The 24,297-nt window shown below is 30.4% G+C and overlaps 1 protein-coding gene across 2 annotated transcripts; it reads left to right on the forward strand.

The window, feature by feature from the left end:
• Positions 1–8,541: 8,541 nt before the first annotated feature.
• Positions 8,542–23,900, forward strand: LOC127730096 (dual oxidase maturation factor 1-like). 2 transcript variants are annotated; one of them, XM_052238147.1, is made up of 9 exons: positions 8,542–8,629; positions 16,057–16,224; positions 16,644–16,701; positions 18,832–18,969; positions 19,549–19,608; positions 20,320–20,473; positions 21,083–21,294; positions 21,775–21,926; positions 22,758–23,900. In XM_052238147.1, the coding sequence occupies exons 2-9, from the start codon at positions 16,069–16,071 to the stop codon at positions 23,424–23,426; spliced, it is 1,599 nt and encodes a 532-aa protein (XP_052094107.1). In that variant the 5' UTR covers positions 8,542–8,629; positions 16,057–16,068; the 3' UTR covers positions 23,427–23,900. The 2 variants fall into 2 exon arrangements, with proteins under 2 accessions (XP_052094107.1, XP_052094106.1); XM_052238146.1 differs by lacking the exon at positions 8,542–8,629 and adding an exon at positions 14,727–15,002.
• Positions 23,901–24,297: the final 397 nt, after the last annotated feature.

Genomic DNA, 24,297 nt, shown 5'->3' on the forward strand with positions numbered 1-24,297 from the left:
CTTGAAATATTTACAAAATGTATATAAAAAATAATGTTTTGGTACAGTAATTCACGAGATAGTTATCTCATGTACATCGAATCCAACTGTCTCTTCTTCTCCAATTGATAATACCACTTTGTTTGTAAATAGTTTGAATCAAAGATCAAATGTATTAGCAAAGTTTGTAAAGGGATAAATTTTAATTACCGATACTTGTTCGTTCTCAAATTTACTATTCTGTGTTATTACAAGACGACAGTCAGTTAGAAAGATTTAATCGGGTTGATTTTCGAGAATGATATTGACAATTTATTGCACACGATGCAATAAATTAGAGAAATAAACTATACAAAAAAAAAACTTTCAATGATGAAACATTATAAAAATTAAATAAATTTTCAATCATAAAATATTCAATATTGTGTTTGGTGTTAATATTTTGTTGTTGCTCAAACAACTTCATAGCAATGTAAAGTTGTGTTAGCCTTATTTCGATATTCCCGGGCTTGTAATTCCTAATATGATTCCCTTGATAGAGGGTTGCTGCTCACAAGGAAGCTATTAAACCAAGAGTTCCAAATGGTGAAGATGAAATCATCCTTTCGTAAATTTTACAGACTCCATCACGAGTTGGTTGACCGTTATGGAATATCCGTTTCACAGATGATAGCGGGTATGTTCCTAATGTCGTAACTACAATCCCGTTCCCTTTTCACGAATGTGACCTACCGAATTAGGCTATTTACAGGGTTTGTACTAACATGTGCAACACGACGGGTGCCACATGTTCGATCAAGTAGCACTCTACAAGACCAGTGACCAAATCGCTAATTTTATTTTTATCACAAGCTCACAAAATTTTACTTTTAGTCAAAATGATCATCTAATCTTTATTATATATTTGAAAATCTTTAAATTAGGCTTCAGCAAAATATAATATGAAACCAGAAATAAGAAATACGTTAATGAAATAATTTAACAGAATTGATAGATGTCGTCCATATTGATCTACAAGCGGAGAGACGTGTTTAGATGAACGAACGACAGTCTATGTAGCTTGTTATTGTTCTTGTTTAATTTTTAGAATGAACAAACTACCGATGGTCATTCACATGGATGGTTTCGTACTTTGGAAGACACGACATAATAACAACATGTAAAACATGAGAGGGGAATACAATTAGTGTATACTTCTTCGTTTTTATTATTCATAGTTAAACTTAGTTGAAATATTTCATTGATAAAAATAACAGACAATGAAAATGAGTGGGATGAATAACTTTATAAAGTAATGCCTAATCAAAAGTATCTTCACATTGATGCATTATTAAAGGCTTAATTAAAGAGGTGAGTACACTAACTTAATCACTTACCGTCGTGCGTGTCATTGGCCAATTCAATATAGTGAGAGGGGAATACAATTAGTGCATATAAATGTCGTATTGTGGATCACCACAGAAGTACTTAACAATTACTTCATCTTTTGACTTGTTCAAAACTGAGCAATTAGTTTTGATAAAACAGGAAGTGTCATTATCTCAAATTTTCTAGATGCAGTAACACTTTCAGTAGATTTTTTTTAATGATGGATTTGGAATGATATTTCAATTGCGTCTATTTTTCTGTCATCCAATTGATACCTTATCACTGATTTTGTATGGCAATATGAATCGCTGTTTCTGGTTTAACTGCCAAAATATGAACTTTTTGCTGATAAATGATAACACTTATATGTAAATGATAATACTTCTATGTAAATAATATTTTGGTATTTCTGTTTTGAATGAAAGGTACATCAGTTTATCTTTGGTATACATGATGTAGTCTGTATATTCGTCCGAAAGTTTCAATATCCGGATAGTATTCCCCATTGACATTAGGTTGTAGTTTTGTGTTTAATAATGAGGTAAAGAAAAGGTCACCGAGGGAACCTGTGATTGAATGCAAGAGTATCATATATTTGTTATTATTAGTTTTTGAACAACTGCAGTATTGCAATTTACAAAATACTTGTAGTGTTATTTTCATTTTTTTTTTTGCACTTGGTGGATACCGTTGCTGATGGACAGTTAGTCCTAGATTAAATCATCAACCGAGTAGACTGGTTTCTCACTGACAAGATTTGTAACACATTTCTTAGATTTTTAGTTCATGAATGTAGAAATTATAAAGAAACTAAGAATCCAACACCCTCAGGCCAGAGATGACTTTATATGGTCTAAGATCCCTTTTTATCAAATCGCCCCTCAATTATTTGTACATTACCGGCTTTCATTTTTTTGGGAAAGCAAGTCAGACGCATTACATTTACAATACAGTTTTATTTTATTCACATGCAAAAAACTTAAAAACACATGGAATACTAATTTTTTAGATTTTTTTTTTCTAAAAATGATGGAAAACACCTTGATAAAGGCAAGCAAAATAGAAAGATTGTCTGCATTCATTTGACTTTAACTTCTAGATTCTAAAATGTAAGTACGTCTAACTCACATAACTCTCCCGTCTCTTTTTATTATCGTTAACATTGGAAAAGTTATTTTGCCTTTTCTGGTAAATTACACCGTTTGCTCTTCATATATCGTCAGAAAAAGGTAGGATCCATTTCTCCTGAATTCCTTAATTACAATTTTCAGTATCACGGCATCGTGTGAGAACTTTAAGCCTTTTTACAACAACATCATTTCATACTTCTGAACATGTTATCAAATTGTTAATGTTTAAAGATGAATCTTATCTGCAATTCTGGTACAAAAATAATGAGAAGGAAAGTTTTTGAAAAAAAAATCTATTGGAAGAAAAGCCATGTTTTGTCTTTTAAATAAAAATTAATTCATTTTGGTAACGAATATCATTCAATGTAAACCTTTACAAAACGTATATATTTTATGTTATATATTCTTTCATTTTCAAAGTAAAAATTGTTGATTTTTAGAAAAGTAATGCATTTTTAAAAGGCATAAGAACGTAGAAAAACATAACAAAGTAATAAATTATGTTGATAGAACAAATAGTGCTAGTTATTTGTTTATATATCAGTCGAACGATTTAACAATTGATTTAGATATATTGAAAAGTAATCACTTTCTTAGCTTTAACAACATCCCTCTGTACATATGTGTATACATGCATTTTTGATTTGCGACAAAGTAAACAATTTTTATAGATATAATTTGAAATGACTATAAAATTTTGAGTCTTCTTAAAAAAAGGATGAGAATTTTTAATATATTATTTCGTAGCAGAGAACTCCCCATACGTGAAGGGATTTGTGGTATCAACTTGTGAGAGTAGTTTTAATGTAAATAAGCACTATAACGAATAGATTTTAAAAGTCATATACTACTTCATTTTTTTTAAATAAAGTTGAAAATGTTTTATATGCTTGAATGGCTAAGTTTAACTATAAAAACATCTATATAGATTTTCTTTTAAAAGAAAATCCTTTATTTTATCAAAATCTTCAGAAATGTACTCCTATTGAATTATTGTCTTCCCGTACTCTAATTCGCCAACGGCTTTTTCATATACAGTGACCTTAACCATGAAACATTTCGTTGGAACTTCGACAATCGCACAGCGTAAAAGATATGGTAAATAAACGTGGAAAAAAGATAGTATTAACCAAAAAATAATACACCAAATCATTTAACAACTGTTATGACATAGTTGAATAACAAATTAGTACGCATGGGAAACATATGCGTCTAAAATTGGTAGAAATTTCGGTACGATAAACTACGTGACTGATACTTGCCACCACACAATACCAATTTGCAAAAATATACAAATTTTATTACTAGTTATAAAAATAAAATTTAAAAAACCAGACGTGGTAGAAACACGTCTTGTATGTAAAAGTTCTATTCTATATCAATATTTGAACACTATACTCGAGTTTCTTCCTGGTTCAAGCTGTTTTAATATGTAATGAATTCCAAGTACCCGGTACAAAAAAATGTGTAAATGCTGAACGGTCACGTATTTGTAAAGTGGACAATAACCGGTAGAAGATCCGTCATATAACTACCAAATGTAATTGAAGATATCAATAGAAAGCATTTGTGGAACGTTATCGAAAAAAATGTGTATAAAAATATCAAAAGTTTGATCTTGGTCCAAACGCCCATAGTGTCTTCTGTGTTCGTGTGTAATAATTGTAAGGGGACGATCATTTGATTTTTTAAGGAAAGAGGAGACTTAGGCAGGATGATTTTTTGAAGATGGAATATGCATTTCCTCTGTTGCTTGGCTGACTTTTTTTGTACACAATTATTTCCTGCGTTTTGTTGGTTAGAACATATTTTACATTCTGTCTTGAGCATTATTATTCATTTTCAGTTCCTAGCAGGCCGGGATATTTCTTTCAAAAATCATTCTGGCCTACCTCCTCCAAAGAAAATGAAATGCTCAATCCCTAATGACTTTAAAGATGAATTAATAGTAATTTACTTAACACATCGCATTCAACTTGTACATCTGATTCAACCACAAAAGTTGTTTAAGTTTATGGTTTTATTAACCTAAGAATGTGAATACTATTGAACCATGTATCACATCATTGATTAAGGTGATCAGTATAATGGAAATATGTTTAGAACGAGACCAAATGTAAGATTGATGCGCAAAATGGGATGGATTAGAAAGCATTTCATTGCCACCTTGAAGGACATGTGTAGTATAAGTGTCATGTTATTTAGCCTTTTTGAGGAACTTTAGCATGCGTTACCAAACAAACCCTTTGAGATTTGTTCTGTTTGATCTGCAGGTATCGCATGTTAAGTAGGTTATATTTCTTTAAACTGATGCCATTGAATTGCATGGATAAATGGTGTATAACATAAGATGAAATCGGTACTGGGGGTAGTTTGGCAACAACTTTAGATGAACAGTACGAGAAAAAGTTTTCTAATAAAAGAATGGTAGAAACAGAATTGAATTGTATTGTGTATTATATGTGCACATCTCTTTTCAGAGCTCTACAAAGGGTGTTTTCCATTTGCAATCACTCTACTCCCTAGAGCATGTTTACTGACGGCAAAATTATACGGATTACAAAAAGTTGTCGTATATTGTTAGCATCATCACTGCGGTTTCGTTGCAATATAAAAACATTGAGCATAAATATATCTAATATGTAGGTTATATAATTGTTTTCATTTAAAAGTAGATCTGCAGTCTCATTACGATTTCAATTATTTAGATTTAGAAACGCCGTTATAATATTATTTAAGGGGAAGTCACAAATAAATGCAAAACCAATATACTTAGTTTTACAAACATAATTATACTACTTACATGTAAAGGACATTTTGATGAGAAGACATGCGTCATTAATCTAATGAAAAGATAATCTTGCGTGAAATTGGGTGTCTACCCAACATTGCTATTTTCGCATTGCAACCCCCTACATATGAAATCCGGGAGTCATTGTTCGCTTCAGATCATATTCGTATTTATACAACGAAATGTCGGACAAGAATGTATTTCTCAGTGTACTTTTATTCCTTGAGTGTTGTTCATGTTTTAATTCGTCGTTTTATATCTTGAGAATAACAAATAAATCTAAGGCATTACTTTTTTTTTGTGATTGATACATTTATAATATAGTACTTTCGCGGAAACACAATAATTTCAAGGCTGTTTATTCAATTATCAACAGATTAACTGTTTACTATATACTGTTGACGATTATATGTCAAAGAAATCTTTCCTTTGGGACCGTTAACACAAGACAACGTATAACAGAAATTGATCCACATTAAGTACAATTTCAAAAATAATACGAAGAAAATTGTAATTTGCGCGCTTCCTGTATTTCTGTTTTTTTTTAACTTTTCTTCGCAAAAATAGCAGAACAAAGTTATATGTACAATAAACGAATATAAATGAAAAAAAAAGGAAAATGTTTTTTGGTTATACTTTTTTCCCGTTTGTTCTTTTTTGTTTGGATGTCTCTATATGTACATAATATTAACAAAAAACCAAACAAACAATGACATGCTGAATTTCAACGAAATATGTCCAAGGAATTACAGTTTATTAGAATTGCGATGTATATAGTTTAACTGGTAAAGGAAGAAAAAACCAATCAAAAAAGTCACTTAAAGTATATGACAGCACGTCTGATTTTTAACATGTTGTACAACATTTTATATATAAACATGCTATTATGAATACCATTAACAAAATTCTAGGAACTCTGTTGCATTGTCATTATAGAAAGGGATTTACCTAAAGTTTTGTACAAATAAACCATCATGCATTATTGGCATATGGAATATACTTAAAACACATTGCTATACGTATCATATTTGAATGACAGGTTTATGTAACAACGCAAGTAAAAGGTCGTTTCGAGACTTTTGAAAATAGACAGATAATAGAATCAAGTAAGTTCTTAAGTATTTAAGTTAGTATGTGTTTTTTGCTAAAATTCGGTTTATTATACGTCAAATAGAGTTACACCCAACTGCTGATTCAGTGAGAACAAAGTATATGGGTTTCGGTGCTGATATTTTCATTTGTATATAAACGAAGCAAGACATTTGATGTGTGTATGTTTCCAGAGAAGATATTTTGATCTGTATAAAAGAGAGGCGAAAGATACCAAAGGGACACTCAAACTCATAAGTCGAAAATAAACTGACAAACGACAAACAACAAACAACAGTATACAAAACACAACATAGAACACTAAAGACTGAGCAACACGAATCCCATAAAAAACCGGGAGTGATCTGAGATGCTCCGGAAGTGTAAGCAGATCCTGCTCCACATGTGGCACCCGTCGTGTTGCTCATGTAAGTACAAACCAGGTGATAAGTCTAATTCGGTAGGTCACATTCTGGAAAAAGGAGGACGGGATTGTGGCTACGACAATTGGAACATATCCGTCGTATATAAGCTTTGCCTTGAGGCCAGTCAATGAGATTTGGTTGATCGTTTTCTAATTTTTCTCGTTATAATGAAATACCATCTATTAGAATATTATGATGTTACTTGATATCAGTTATTTGATTTCTCTTACTTGGTACACTATTGTAGTAGATTTTAATCCCAAAAGACACAGTTGCTTCTTTCACTGTACTTGATTTTTAATTTTATATGCACTCGATGTAGGAGTAAAATACTGCCATTAAAAATCAAGCACCGTGCACCTGACTTCTTCGCCTGATTTCAAGATTGAAATTAAATTTGATTTCCTATTCAGCTTAGCTGGTCGAACATGTTTTAATAGCTGATACAACGTGATACGTCACAACAGTATAACATGGGCGCCAGACGGAACGATTAATATTCAGAGGAACTCCCCATGTGCGATTCTAACAATTTGCAACATCTTTTCGTAACTTGCCACGTAACCTTAATTTTTGTAAAAAAAAATTATAACTCACAATGGAAGTTCTTCACACAAGTTGCAGTAAAAACATCCTACATAATTGCTACACTTTTGCCATAAGACTGGTAATTTAGGTTTTCGTTTGCGGTGTGTAAATCCTGAGTCCTGTCCTGTTTCATTGGGAAAGATTAAATTGAATGCATGTGTTACAAGTTTTTTTGGGTTTTTATTGGCACTTAAGAGGGAAAAACAACGCTAAAGATCTTATGCAAGAATGATTTTTTTTATTCTACTATATAACGCCTGTTTAACTGCTGTAAATATTTTTCTCCATCTTCCTTTCACAAATTTTTCCAAATCTTCTAGTTCTCATCCTGAATAAGAATGAAATATTTGCCACTGATTAGGAATAGATAAACAACCAAACATGATCACAAAAAAAAGTATAATCGTTTTCTAAGATGATGAGCGCTCACAAAAAATGATATGGCGCTTATAATTAGAGATAGTTTATGCGACATATATTGTTTATCGCATACCCTTTTAATATAATATCAAAGACTCAAAATAAAGGCAAAACCTAAAAACGCCTCTTTGTCGCTTGTAGATTTATAACGATTTTTATTTTTATAATATAAAAGTTGGTTACATTATAAAGAATGTTTTATTAAGTCAAAATATATGTATTTGTACAAAAGAATTTATAGTATGATAGGTTAATTTAAGCGATATATATATATATATATATAGGTAAAAATTATTTAATTTGGTTTACAGTATGTCGTCCTGGATCACCAGTAATTCAGTCCCTGTGATAAGTAAAACATTTGCATAGCCAGGGCAATCTATTAAGCATATTTACACGCGTCATTCAAGCTATATATATATTTTGGGTTTTTTTACAGCTGGTTGACCATGAATACATGCAAATTGTTCCCAACCTTAATTACCAACCAGGATACTAGTGTATAAATTGACGATTAAATAAATAAAAAAGATATCCCCTAAATTCCATTGGATAAGATTGTTAAAAAGTTATCCGTATCTATGAAAGGAGGTAATAATAATTTATAGAAACTCAAAACCCGAAACGGCCAGATATGTCAATCAATACAAAATATTTCTATTTTTGCTGACTTTGAAATCTTATTAACGTTCATTTCAGATTAACCAATCATAAATGTGAATAGTTAGGGTTGTAATGTGCCGATTTGCATGTAAGATAAAAAGAGGATTTTCTGAAATCTCTGAATAAATATTATTTGAAAACGATACATGCATGTACAATCGTTGTACGATAAAGAAGTAAGTGTTAGCTTCTTAAGCTTTAACTTTATATCCGTTTATACATTTAAACATTAAACAAATATTTATTTTTTAATTTTAATCTTGGAATTTAAGTACGTCGTTAAGATAATTGAATAGAATTGTTACAAATAAAAACTAGACAATAGATATTTTTAAAAATGTACAAAAATTCAGAATCATTGCATTTTAAAACAATAAAAAGATCTCAACTTAAAACATGATGTATAGTTATATTTATTGAATATTAAGTATAGTTGATATGTGCATTGTTGATACTATTGAAGTATACCAAATATTTGGATTTTTGACACTAATTTATTGTAACCATCACACTTGCTCTAAAGTTATTGGTTAGATGTACTGTGACCGACATTAGAGTGTAGGACGCAATGATTTTATTATTAATATATTAAGTATATATAATGAGATTTCTATCAGTAAATGCAGAGATATTTGTCCATTGTTTGTTTTGTTTTATGTATTGGTATTATGTCATACCAATATGAAAGAATCAAGTTCTTTCATCAGTTTTGTGAATTTGATTGTTATTCTTCGAATTGAGAAGCATTCTTTTTAGTCTTGGTCACACTGATCCAAAATAAAAATGTACTCTATAAATAATTTTACCCGTTTATTCATACTTTTGACTCGGTGCCAATCTAAAGCTTGACTTACCCATCGTTCGAGGTCGTTTGAGGACCTCTAGATGTTTTTGTAGTTTAATTTGTCTGGTTGATATTTAAATTGATATAACTCTTTTTTTTTATTATTCATATTGATAATTGAAATTTAAAATTATGTAAAAGTACAAAACATTCTGTTTTTCTAGAATTTTTAACTTTTTGTGTTCTTTTTCTGAAACCCAGGCGGATCCATGGTTACACTACGAATTTCTTTTAAAGTACATGGAGCAATTAATCAGACACGTCTATTATCTTATCATTGTTAAAGAGTTAAGAATGATAAACAGTAGATTTTAGAATGCTTTTGCTGTTTAAGAATGGTGGGAGTAAGCAATTCCAATAATTAATATATTTATCTAAAGGAGATAAAGGTAGTATAAGTTTGTTTAGTAGCGATAATGTGGCTGTGAACGCAGGAAGTGTACCCGATCTAATAATTAAACCTGGCTTTAATCCTTCAAGGCATTTATCTCTTCAATTATTCAGTAAAGTGCATGTTTATTGGACATGAAAGTACATCATGCTATGGAAGTTCATTGTAATAATGACCTACATTTCGCTTACATCACACTAACTTCCGAACTTGATAGAACTTAGGTGCTGAAAATGATTTTGTTAAAAGTTCGTACAGGCCTACTTAAGCAAAAAATAATAATGCACCTTAACCTTTCCGTAAAGTATGGAGTCTCAGTATTATAAAGTTGCATCTCGGTTATCTTCTCTTGTTTTTATTTTTACTGTCATCTGAGCGGTCCTAAAAGAAGTTGTTTTACAGTATAGTTAAAGAATCTTGAAATCTTTTACCAGTGGAATATAGTTCATTTTTATTCAAGACTCTTTAACTATACTGTAAAACAATATTTATCAAAAAAATACGCGGAATATATATGAAAAAGGATACATGAAGAAACAAAAATGTTTGCACGTGATTAACTTTTAGTAAAACGGTATAGTAAATGCTGTTTTACATGCCACAAGAAAGATAATTTAGACTTTTCTTATGGACAGATAAACTGATAAAATCGATAGTAAACGTCTAAGTCAACACCTTGGTATAATATATATCTAGTTCTTAAGTGGTAGGGGCCTTTTTAAACTAGAGTTTTTGCTCCGCGTTGAAAGCCTCACTGTGACTTTGAAATGAAGAACAGCAATAAAAGCGCTGTTTTTTGCTTTTTTTGCTTTTTTTGTTTTTTACTGTGCATATACTGATTTTATGTCATGGATGGATACCCTGTATCCTTTCTTTTCTGATTAAGATATAAAGTAGAACGAATTACGTAGTGTTATCATATTGAAAGAAATGCTCAGATTTCATTATTTATATTATTTGTTGTCATTCTCCGCCAATGATTCAATGATTCAAACTTGTTACTAATTGTAAATTACACTATGTAGTTAATCACTGATGCTATTATATTTGTATATGTAAATTCTATAAGCTGTATTGCTTTTTAGTAAAAGGCTATTAGTATTATAAATATACAGATTTTTATTTGACCTGTTCAACAGATTAAGTAAAAGTGAAATTCTAAACCAGTTTCGAAAATGCAACATTCAGTTTTTATTCAGAAAGAACACTTTTTTTTAGTTCAACTTTCGGTATGCAAATACCTAATGGATTTAACTTATAAGTTATGTTTTGGTACAAATGTAGTACTAATGCTACGGAAATATTTAAATTTATGACTAAAACAAACGATTTTTGTATGACATATCGTAAAATTGCTAACATGTCATTTTTTAAAGTATGATAAATGAAAATCTTGATTACGTAATAAAGTATTACATTTTTCATAAATCATTAACTATTAAAGAGATTTTACAAGTTATTGAAGTTTTCATTACATGTGAAGAAGATTGATTAAGTTTTTGAAAGAAATGATACAATTTATTGTTATTGAAATTAAAAATGCACGATTTTGAGACATGCATTTTGATTTAAAATTAATTTATGTATTATTTAAGATCAATTAGCCTTCCGTTGGCGTACAACTGTACTTCTCCCCCATCACACACTCCAAAATAAAAACTGAAACAAGCTTTATCTCCTTGCTATGTTTTATTTCGATTTTTACCGTTTTTGAAATAATGGTATAAGTACAATTACACAAAAGTACAGGTGATGTTGAAAAACTTTGTCTGGATGTCTAAAGGCAAAGACAAATGAATACGAAATATCGATTTATCAACCTCTAATGTTTAAATGACTAGAATATGTATAGTCGTTTGATTTTTGAAATGTTATAAAATCCCATATTATGTGTTGCTTCTGCACTGTAAAGTTCAAGTTTCAGGTTGAAAAATTGTACTAAATTTTCTTTGCTAAATGAGGGCATGTTTTCTTTTCTAAAGATTAACGAACAAGCGGAAGAGTACTGTCGGATCTTAATGCTTGTTAGTCTAATTTAACACCTTAATATGATAATGACTAAGTGGTCAATCGTCATTTTTATGTAAAGTAAATTTTAACAAAAAGCACAGCACAGTTTGATGTTATGTCTGTTTATTCGACCTATCCAAATGAACACCAGAACACATGATATTAATACACAAACATAGACAAGGTAAGACTTGTCCGTATTTTCTTTTGAGCAAAGAGACAACTTTTTAGGAAACACGTAATAATCAAAATTGATATTTAGTATTATTCAAAACTATTTTAGAATAATTTAAGTTGAAGTGTAAAATATGAAATTAACAATAATTGATTTGATCAAACGCTTTCATGTCAACTAGTTTTAAAATATCATTGATTTAACAAAAATGAAATACACATAAAACAAATCTCGAGTTCTTTACATTTAGTATAGCTTTTTGGGATTGTACATTACAGAACAGACTTATTTATTCCACTTGCTTTAATTCGCTTTTATACAAACTGAAAAATAATTTTAAATGGAAAAAATAGATTTTGTAATAGCTTAAGGGACACTTGGAGTTTATAAGGTACATGCGCGGATCCATGATTTGATGTAAAAGGGTTTTCGCGTAGCCACTGTAGTAATTAATTGTAAGCAGAGGGTCTGGGGCGGCAGCACCCCCTAAACTGAACGATTATAGCTAAACTCTTATTGAAGAAAACATGTTTTATAAGATTATTTGTAAGCACATGCTTACAATGCTACACTGGTGCTACGCCACTGGTGAGTTTTAATATTATATCCCAACTTCTTAACAGATACTTGTATTAGTTAACTGATAAATCGATATGGTCCATGCATATTCTGAAGGCAAAACAATTACTAAGATTCAAATTTAGCTTCAATACTTTATCAAATTTCTAACCACTTGTTTAACATACAAAATTCACATACATATTATATAAATCATAGTTCATATTTAAAATGAAAATAAACAATCATTAGCTTAAATAATAAAACATTAAATTTACAACTGCCGTTCTATTAAAAATTATGAGAGACTATTACAAGAATTATTATATACAATATTTACATCCTTTTTTAAAACTATATAGATGTATATAAGATTTAATTCCATCATTAGCTATATATAAATAGAAATGTATTCTTCTACATAAAATATTGAAGCATTTTTTTTGGCAACTAACTGACAAAGTTCTTCATTTTTAAATAAAAAAAGTAACAACGTAATGACCTCTAATCATAATCTACTAACGTGATTTACTAGACCATGATAATAAGGCAAAGATCAAGACTTAGTGTTATTTGGCAGACGGCATTCGCAACACACAATGCATCTATAGATAAAATAAAGTTGATATACCAAATGATGTAACCAAAGAAATTATCAAATGAAAAAAAAAATAAAAATAGATTTAGAATCTATTCAATCATGAGAATAAGTTTATGCAAAAAACGATTAAGATTTTTATTTATTTAACAGCTGCATAACTTGAAATGTATATATAGTCCTACGCAAAGAGTAGGGGCATTAAGGTATGTTTTGGCCCGAAAAATGAACTTTTGAGAATTATTTCAAATTTGCACATAATATAAGGAAAAAACATGCAACCAAGACCTACGTCATTTATACTCTGGTGGATAGTGGTTTCTTTGGGGAGCATACCACGTCTCCTTATTTTTTATAACCAAGAAACAAGATTTTCAATGTTATGACGTCACAATTATGTCATAATTTGAGCTTATTTCATTGAGATGATAAAAAATGTGGAAAAATCACACACAGCCAAGAAACGACGAATTTAAGAGAACCTTTCTTATAACTATTTGCATACTCTCACAAAAACTTTAAGCTTTTCTTGGAAGTTTACGTACTAATCCAATACAAAATATAATTCAAAACAAGATAAATCAAGACATTTTACAAAATATTAAAATTTCGTCGTCACGGTTTTGTTTCTAAACCCTTTTATTTAAGTTCTATCAGCGAAAAATTAAGACCGTGTATGAAAACCTTTAAATTTGCAAACTTCAGTAAACAATGGACTTTATTAGTTTTTTTTGGGAAACAAAATGCATACTTCCCTTGTAATCTTACACACACAGATATATATATAAATAAGTCTAAATTGAAAACAACGTTCAAACCTATGATTGCGTTGGATAAAAACCGCAATTTTTATACGTGTGCATACGAAACAAATTTCTTGGTAGAGGGGTCTAAATACAGCACAAATAACATTTTCCAAAAGACTGTTTGATAACAGGTCGAACAACGGATGTTCTTAAACCCTGCTGACTGCCATTGGCGATTGCCAAATAAACGGATCACAAGATGTAACAAAATGGATCTTTATTATTAATTTAATTCCAAACAGAAAACAATAAACTTGCGGAAAAGATGGTATACCGCAAACATGAGGTGCAAAAATTTGTATACCATATCCAGATTTCAACAATTAATGTCTCTTCAGTGATGTAAGGAATCGAAACGGTATTTGGAAGGCCATATAATTTACCTCAATGTAGGATATATTTTTAAATGAAAAATCACTTTGCAGTATTGATATCTACATCTTTGTCAGAGATTCACGGAATCTAGCGAGTCACTGTTAATTAGACACGGGGATCGAATCACGTGCGGATCTGAAAATTGAATCAGTAGCTTCTCCAAATCGTCTTCTTTGAAGTTGTTGTGATTTGCCTTTCTTTACACTATCTACAATCTTAATTTATATTATGTGCCACCATCATGCTTTAACTGATAATTATTAAAATAAAAAGTCAAAAAAGAAACACTCAAATCATGTAAAGATAGTAGGAACGGCCATATTTGGTTAATGACTAGCGGTAGTTAAATATTCAGTAATAATTGAGGTTAACTATATATCTACCACGTTACATTGTGTTTCTGGTGAGAGATTGACGTGTACCGACACATTTTTCATGTAGACTTTGACATCGACAAGTTACGTAGCATAATTTTCTTATTACGATCTTGTGATAGGTCGTTAATGTGACGTTTATTGAAACCGCCATGCATTATTGAATTCGATACACTTCACTGGATAATCAACTAGCATCTATAACTGTACTGGTTCCCGAAAATCATCGGAGTCCTTACAGTTTCGATAGAACAAAAGACAGGACTCGGTGATGGGGTTTTGGGATTTTATAGTTGTTTAAATTGTCTTCTGTGTTTAAATTCAATGGAGTTATTTTGGTCTATGAGTGATTGTCTAAAAGCAGGCATTTATTTGTATGATAAAGCTTTTGGACTAATTGAAGATTCATATATCGTAGGTAGGCATGGTTTTTTTTCCACAGTTATGAAGTTTTCAACTTTACCCTTAGCATGTCAGATGTCAAATGTATAGTAAATGAGGAAATAAAACAATGTAAACATAATTACAATAAACAAATATCAAAACCAGTTTTAAGCAGACTTTAATTAAGATTTTAGAATAATTAAAATACTATTAAATTATAAGTTACAAATAATTAAATGTGCAGTTATGCAAATTATTTAATTTCTTAATATGAATGCATATTATTTAGTAAAGTGCACAAGTGGCTTTCTGTAAATACCTGAAGGGCATACACATGTTCACAAACAATGGATCAGACCAAAAACATGGATGAATGACATGGAGGTTTTCAAAGTGTACATGTATTGTACAAATGTATATTTCTTTTTAAGTATGCTCAATGTCAAACATACATATATAAAAATCACACTTCTACACAGATGGTTCAATGCTTGTGGTAAACCTATTTGTATAATAATTGATTATCAATTAAAAACTATGTTCTTGCGGTAACAGTTGATATACGTGAGAATTTAATTCACATGTGTATATTTTTTTTTTAATTTCAAAATTTTAACCTACTTGTTACTGCACTAGTTTTTATCTGCATGTCTTTCACTATGCAAATTTGTTGCATTCTTTAACAGCAAAAAGTAAAATCTTTTGTTATCCATCACCTGTAATTGAAGTCAATGTGCTTAAAGTGGCTCATTGATGACGGAAACGAAAAATGTTTAATGACTTAATACATATAAGTTCACTTATCAACAGATCATCGCTTACTTAAATGAAGTTGTTGAGACAGAAAAGTTATTTTCAAAAGCAACATTAACTCTACCTAGATGTACTATAGGAAAATATAACAACACAAAAGTTTACAAATTATTATATTTCAATAAATCGAAAATGCCATAAGGAGGCGTATCCTTTTTGTCCATGTGTATTGATATAAAATATTACCACTGATGATTCAGTGTAAATCATTTGTGGACAAGTGGTTGCACGGGATGAAGTGCTTGTGTATAACAATGACTGGATTTCTTTTGCAGTAGCTTCTGAGAATGTTTGACAGCTTTAGAGGAGACTTTGGATACAGCTATTATGGCGAAAGAAGGACTTCCGCCACAATTGACATTCCATTGGTTGTTGTTGTGTATACTTGTGTTTTGATCTCTATAGCAACTATCGTAGCAGCTGCTGGTATAAGAGGAAAAGGGGTAAGTAAACAGAGTAACAGCAATGATAAAGTTAGGTAAAAATGTGCCATTAATGTTTTACTTGCAAATTGAGGGACTTGAGGTTTTAAGAGTTTTGTATGCACACCCATCTACCCTCAAACTGTAATAGATATACATAAGAACAGTCGTTTTTTCGTCTACCCACCCTTTTGAATTAAAACAATTAATGATTATAATAAATGTACCCTGCTTTAGCTATGAAACTGTGTCGCTTCAATATACAGCAATGGAAATATATTGTATGATACTCATGATTCACCATCTCTTTCATTACAATAATTAAACAAAAATGCTTTATGTTAAATTTCACATCTCCGAGGAAATCAAGCCCACCATAGTAAAATATAATAGCAAAGGATAACAGTAGAATATAACAATGGTCTTATTCTTCGTTACAGCGTTGGTACACATTAATCAGAGTTGTTTATAGTTTGGCAGTAGGATCAACTTTGTTGCGTAAGTTTATTTCATAATTATCAAGATATGTACGATATAATTGTGAGGCATACTATTTCCTCGAGGCAACAGTAGGATGCGGAATTCAAAACAATATTGATCAGTTTTACAGTCTATACTAATATCTTTTTGAATTTCAGCATATTTATAAGTAGATAAAGTACATGTCTGACGTTTGTTTGTGACAGTTACAAGTATGTGAAAATCTAAGAGTCGGATACATTTTAATTTCTACTTGTTAAAAAGTCAGTACACGTAGTTAGGTTTTTATACTAAATTTGTTATACTCATTATTACAGCAGAAAAGGTATTTGTTTTTTCTAAAAGAATGCCAAGGATGTATAAATACTCGGGAAGCTATATGAATAAAAAAGACCTTAAAAATATTCGAAACAATGTAAGGTCAACTTTGCTTGAGAAACTTCGAAATTTAGTTTCTTTATAATTCCTAAAGTTATCAATGGAAAATTTAAGAAATGTATGTTATAAATCATGTCGCACTGACCACGGGACTGATGAAAACCTCGGGGATTTACAGTCCCCCAAAAGTTATATCAAATGATTTAGAAAATGTATGCTATAAATCTTGTCACTACATGGAAGCACTGACTACTGGGTTAATGAAAATCTCGGGGGACTAACAGTCAACCGGCAGCGCTATTAACTGTCATTTCTAAAATGTAAAAAAAAGACAACTAAGCAAAACTTTCTTCAATGAGTTTAAACAAAGTTAGAAACTTTTAAAGTCACGGAAATTGTGTTTAATCAGGATGACATATGAAACACTATTTGAACATAATGTTTTTATGTCTGACATCATGTTATGGACGGTTTTTGATTTCAAAACATTAAATTTGTCACGTTGACCTCAGGATCAAGTGCCCTTCTCGACCTATAATGTCAAAGGTGAAAACCGTTACAAGTGCTTACAATTTCCTGCCAGACGCAAAATAATGTGCCATTAACCTGAACTGAGTAAAATTTAGAAAAAGTTATATTAAAATGCAACGTTTTTTAGAATTTTGTCCTATTTCTATTTAATAGCAAAATGAAATGAAATTTATGATGTTCTTTATAGCCTGACTCTATTATTTCTTTTAATCAAAGTCGACAAAGGAATCTATAAAACATAAGGTTCGACATAAATTGCATTTACAGTTATAATAATTTTTTATTATAGACTCGGAATGATCCATCATTTTTATGCCAATATGACTTAAAGAATGTTCTAGAAAAAAGGGAAGTGATCAATCACAGTTGAAAGAATTGATGACTATATAATTTTCAGCTGTCAAATAAAAAAGAATATTTGAATTGCTATTTCAAAATTAATTTAATTAGTAAAAGTTCAACCTTAAATAGGACATGCATTTAAATGATGATATGTGTTGTCTTTTTCACTTATGAATATATTTTCTATGTTTAAAATGTATTTTGAAAATTTCGAAACTTTAACTATTATTTCAAATTTATATATTTTGCATTTTTTCTTGTCTACGACTTACAATAGATGTTCAAAATTTAGACAGGACTGAAAGGCAATTAATTAAAAATCAAATAAATGCAGTGGACTTATAAATTAGGTAAAAGCAAACATTTCTTTCTCTATTTTTGTATTGTCTTTTGTATAAATTTACTCCATGTATCACCTTAAGCATTATATACTAAATTATTATGTTTCCTTCTCTGTACCGTTGTTAATTGGTTTTAGAGAATAAATTATCTATCTAACAGTATATTTTTAAAAAAACGGGTTTTCAAATAATGAACTGGACTTAATGAAATTATGAAATTATGATATATTTATAATAAAAATAAAAATCTATTGATATAAAATCCCCAACCAAAAATAAAAACAAAAACAAAACAAAACAAAACAAAACAAAACAAAACAAAACAAAACAAAACAAAACAAATCAATCACAAGGTATGTAAGTTTTTCGTGCATGCGTGTTACATCTCAACAAGTTTATGTACACTTTAGTGCATATTTTTTTAAGAGTATGAGAAGCGGTTAATTCATAGTAGTGTTGGTTTTTTTTGCATCCAAACGATTGAAAAGCAGGAACAATAGTATTCTTCAATAAGTTTATTATCGATTCAAATAACAGACTATTTTTTTTATTCCAGTTTGTTTGTTTGGTGATTGTTGGGTGGATGGAATCGACAAAAAAGTAAATGTTCCATATATTTACCGTTCTGATGCAGAAATAACTGGACAAGTCGGCCTGAATATTGGACTCCAGAAAATTAATATTACGCTTAAAGGTAAATATATTTTGACATGTATGATTGATTACACATACATGTACTACTGTATAACTTTTATCTGACTTTGCCCAACTTAAACAGCTACACAATTGTAGGATGTTCTATTCAGGAAATGGGATAGACTTTCTAGATTGGGAGGCTGATGTCTTTTTCAAAACGACCGATCACGTGAAGTTATATAAGGAATACATTAGCATATGTATAATGAAGTCTCACTGATAAAATCAGAACTTTCGCAATTTTGAAGATACATGACATACAAACTTAAAATTCATATCCTGTTGAGGGAATACAAATTGTTCTTTCTTTAACACGAAGATATCGTAAATATTGTAGCAACATTAACGGTACTAATTTTACTGCATCAGATGTACATTTCAGCAATCAATGTTTCATCAGTGATGATCAAAGTATTGAAAATTCAAAACCTAATACAAATATCATAGTATTTTTTTTAAACACCTACTCGTCTCGAAGGTTAATTTTTTGACTTTTTGGTTTATATTCGCCGGAAATTAGAAGACTGTACATAAGCATAAGCGTTTTCTATTCATTGCCAATCTTTTTGTGTTTCAGGGACTTTTCAAGGTTCTCAGGGATCAATAAAGTATAATGAAGCTATTCCTTTTGATGGAGGTAAACTTACGCATTGTACTATATTAACATTTACTCATTGTCAATACATTTAATAGAAATTTCACATTTAATCAAACGTTTTATTGCTTTATCCTCAACATTTTCATTTCTACGATAATCTTCTCCAAAACACCTTTAAGACTAACCATTAAACTTGAGTTTGAATGTCCCTCTGGCATCTTTCCCCCCTCTTCCATTAAACAAGAGAAGTAATCAAAATCTAATACATTCTGGGTAATATTTTCAAAAGTGTACACCAAAACGTTGTGATTGGTTTAAACAGTATTAAACAATGGCCATTTAACCAACGACGCAACGTTAATTTCATTTTGGTGTACGAACAATGAGATTACCCATGGTCCTTTAGATTCTAAAGAGGCGAATTAACAGTATTGCTGAGCAAAGAAATTGTCTGTGTTATATAAAAAAAAAACAACTTATGGTCAATTTGATCTTATTGGTTAATATAGCCTGTCATTTATGTCATTATTCCGTAATAATTACGTTTTATGTTCTGTAAAACCGTGACTATAACTGTCACAGAATTTCGGTCGAAAAACATGAAGGGTTCAATAGGGTAAAAATAGCTCCACAGTCTATAATAATATAACCTTAAGTAATGCTCAAATTAGATTTTTTACATTCTCTACGAAATTAAAAGCTTTTGAATGGGTAATTTAGATTTTCTACATAAAAATACGTCTTTTTCAGCAATTGGTTCCGTCAGTGAATTCCGGGATTTTTTGGAGAGGGGATTACCTCAGCCAATGTTAACAGTGGTAGAATTCTTTAGTATTGATGAAGGAGGTTTCAGATGGGGCCGCAGTTTTGCAACGGCAGGGTACTTTGCCAAAATTTTACTTTTGTAAGTAAATTGACAAGATAAGGTCCGAATTTATGAGTTTGAGACATTTTTATATAGTTGCAATTTTAAGGCGCTTTTAGAAAAATGTCTAGACTCTTGACCCAAAACCTGCTTCTCTATAGTTACAAATGTAAGAAGAACTATTTAATTAAGAAGTTACCGAGTTTGCATGATCGTTATATCGCCTTGCCTAAACTTACTAAGTAAGACAGTATAAACATGTTTTCTCTGTCAGAGACATTTGATGTTCATCTCCCATCCGGCTTAATTTCAAATTTTTTTATATTTTTAATCGTGATACGTACTGGATATGAATATGGATTAACCATTGACTTTTTGATGTGTCCATAACAGAAGATGATTACCATGTCTGTACTCTAGGTCTTATTTCAATCGACGATTCCGATAGTTTTCCTTTTAATCTACCTCTATTTGTACCTGCAATTATTACATTTCAACAGACATTGGTATACAATTTAAATATATATTTACTAAGTTCGTTCAGGTACCCTCCAGCTATGAAGTATATACCTTTTTTGAACTATAACTATGCACAATTAATCTGTATAAAATAAATATAGTGAAATATTATCTGTATTTTATTTTCAGGACATCTTTTTCGTTTTGGATCCTAGCAAATATTATGATAAGCTGTGTGATATACTACGGTGGAGTGCTATATACATTAACTGGCTTGACAATGTTTTTAGCATCAATAGTTTATCATTGCATGATACCAACAGCAAAACTTCGATTTTTCTGTTCAGAAAGTGAATTTCATCTTCATTATGGGATATGCTTTTGGTCAATTCTATTGATGGGTAAGTAAATGTTCGTGTATGATATAACACCTTAATATTCTTGCATTTTTACATTATAGGAACGTGTATTTATTAAGGTCAACGATATAAGATATGGCTATGACATCCAAATATTCATAAAAATTGTCTTAAGCTACAAGATAAGAACTAATAAATTCCTCAACTACAGTGGTTCTATATATATATATATATATATACATATATGAACGTCCTTCACATTAATTCAATGTTTGTAGACATGAATTATGTATGACAAGTAGTGGCTTCAATACAAGATTTTTATTTACCATAAATAATGGGCATTGCATGGAAATAAAAATGTTGAAAAAAATACAAAAGTGAATTAATACAACCCTGTATACTATCAAATTCCTATGTAACACAATCTTTTGAAATATTACTTAAATTGGGTCAGAAAACATTAAAGTGATAGAGAAAATAATCTCTGAACTGTATATATTGTACTTTCTTATTTTATAGGACTTTTGACAACCATAGTTGGTTCCATTATTCTAATCATGGATGCAAAAATGCCCAAAACAATACAGAAGTTTTTCTTGATCGAGGCATTTGACGATACAGAAGAGGCATATGAAACGCAGAAAAACTCAATATGTTCTATGTATAAGAAGGTAAGAAATCTGTATATTTCAAATAAGTCTTACATGTACATTATTCTATTCACAGTTCTGGTACAAACAACGATTCAAAATTACTTTCAACTCATTTTTCCCCACGAAATTTATGAAATATAAGATAAGAATCCTTTAGTTCCTCTCTAATCTTGCACTTTTTTGAAGTATGTTGTACTTTAAAATCTTCTCGATGTTATGTATAATATGAAAGGATATTTGAATTATTTTGGATGTATTTATATGATAGCTCAATTGTACATTTTCATTTATACTGTATACATTCAAATATATACACTTATATACATTCCTATCTATATTCTCGACATACAAGCAAGTCAGGAACTTCGTCAGATCTTGTCTTTCGTCATATCTTAATTTTTATTTGTTATATGGAGAAATGGTGTTAATGTAGATCTTTGATGATTTGGCTATTCTTTGGAGGACCCATTTGGTCCTAACGTTTCTACGTATTTATGTAGATCTTTGATAATTTGGCTATTCTTGGGAGGCCCCATTTGGTCCTAACGTTTCTACGTATTTATGCATCCATGGCAGTTTAGGTTTGAATGTTCCTATTGAAGGCGCATCGGACGCACGAAGTTTATAGAATGTAATTTTTAATTGCTACTCTCTGTTTTTTATTTACAACTTTCTTCTAGATTCGGAACAATTTAGAGTCTGACGTTTGTACAAACAACTCTCTATTGTTGAAGACAATGCCGACATATATATTTCTTTTGGGTTACCATGTCGTAGGTTTGAAGACTCGTTGACGTTACCCCAGATACTGGTAACTTTTTATTCATACATAACTCTTTGTTTTTTCAGAACGAGTTAAAAAGACAATCTTCTCCAGCCTTAGCAAACTTTCACAACAGTTCAACTGATTTGTATAGAGCAACTCTATCTTCAGTTGAGGAAGACACTGAACATAAACCACAGATGAAACGGAGTTCTACAAATCCTACTAATCTCCGTAATTCCTATTCTTTAGAATCTTTGCGTGCATTTTCAGAAAAGAATTCTTTCTCGGAAATTTCCAAGGACGAAAAACATTATAAATCCAACCCCTTATTTGAGCAAAACGAGAAAACGGAACAACTTAATACAGATGTATTTTCAAAGAAAAAAATAAGTTCAATACAAGGTCGACTACAATCTGCAATGTCTCTGGAGTCACTACCGTCTATTCCTGACGATAAAACGCTTTCGTTTGACTCTGGTATGGATAACGACGAAGGTGAAAACGTACATACAAGTGATCTGCAAGTTCTAAACACAATAGAAAGTGACAGTGATGACAATGGCGACGAACATATTGACGTATCTATGTTCGAAACTCACTCACGAGAAAGAACACAAGCAATTCAATCATCTTGTAAGACAGAAGAAAAACCTCATAATAATAAAGTTTTTACAATAAGTATAGGAAATGCTGATGAGGAAGAGGAACGTCTCAAGGAAATATATATCGATTTAACATCTGCGTATCCATAAAAAAACAAGAACACGATAATTTATCGACAAAACAATCTTACTGGGCAATTTCCTAAATTTCCTGTGAGAGCCAGATTGTACACAAATAAATTAACAGTTGAAATCCGTCCTTGGAAGGTAGATGCAAGAAATAAAGGAGTAAAACAATATTTATGTGAAGCCTGTTAATGAATCGTATGGTACAAATGTAGATTAGAATTAAATTGGTTCGATGTATTAGATGTAGACATAAAATCTGAACATCAAAGTTTGGAGGTCGAATCGAGAAAATTAGATCTAGTAAATGCTTACGCCACCATGCTTTTTGTTACGGACGAATGTAAAGCTTACCATTGTCTTTCATATTATGAAAATTTTCAATTTGAAATTGAAAATATGTTATTTATTATTTTGTGATTAATGTGTGCCAAGCCTATATGTAAATAAAACAGCAGAATTATGCATGCTTTAAATGAATAAAATTTTATGAATGAATGACTTCTTTTGTAGTTGGTCCCAAAATAGAAAGAATAAATATAGATATAAAATGCACCTCATGATCACAAATTAAAAACAATGCATGTTCCAAATTGGCAATTAAAGGTTTGAACTTGTTGATATTTTGAATGAAACCAATATTTTTCAGATAAAACAATAAGAAAATGATGACCACAGTTATATTTATAATTAGTATTTGTTTTACGAGATTTTCTACAGCCCAAGGGCTACGAGCGCTACTCGATCATCAAAGTACAAGTTAGACATTATATATTAGACATAGACATTGCATATAACGTTATATACTTCGTTTCTAATTCACTTATAGCAAGTAATGTTTAAATTTGTTATTTACGACACGTGCAACGGATAAGACTATTTCAAATACAAACAT

This window comes from Mytilus californianus, unplaced genomic scaffold (assembly GCF_021869535.1).
Source record: "Mytilus californianus isolate M0D057914Y unplaced genomic scaffold, xbMytCali1.0.p SCAF_2, whole genome shotgun sequence".
Classification (NCBI taxonomy): Eukaryota; Metazoa; Mollusca; class Bivalvia; order Mytilida; family Mytilidae; genus Mytilus; species Mytilus californianus.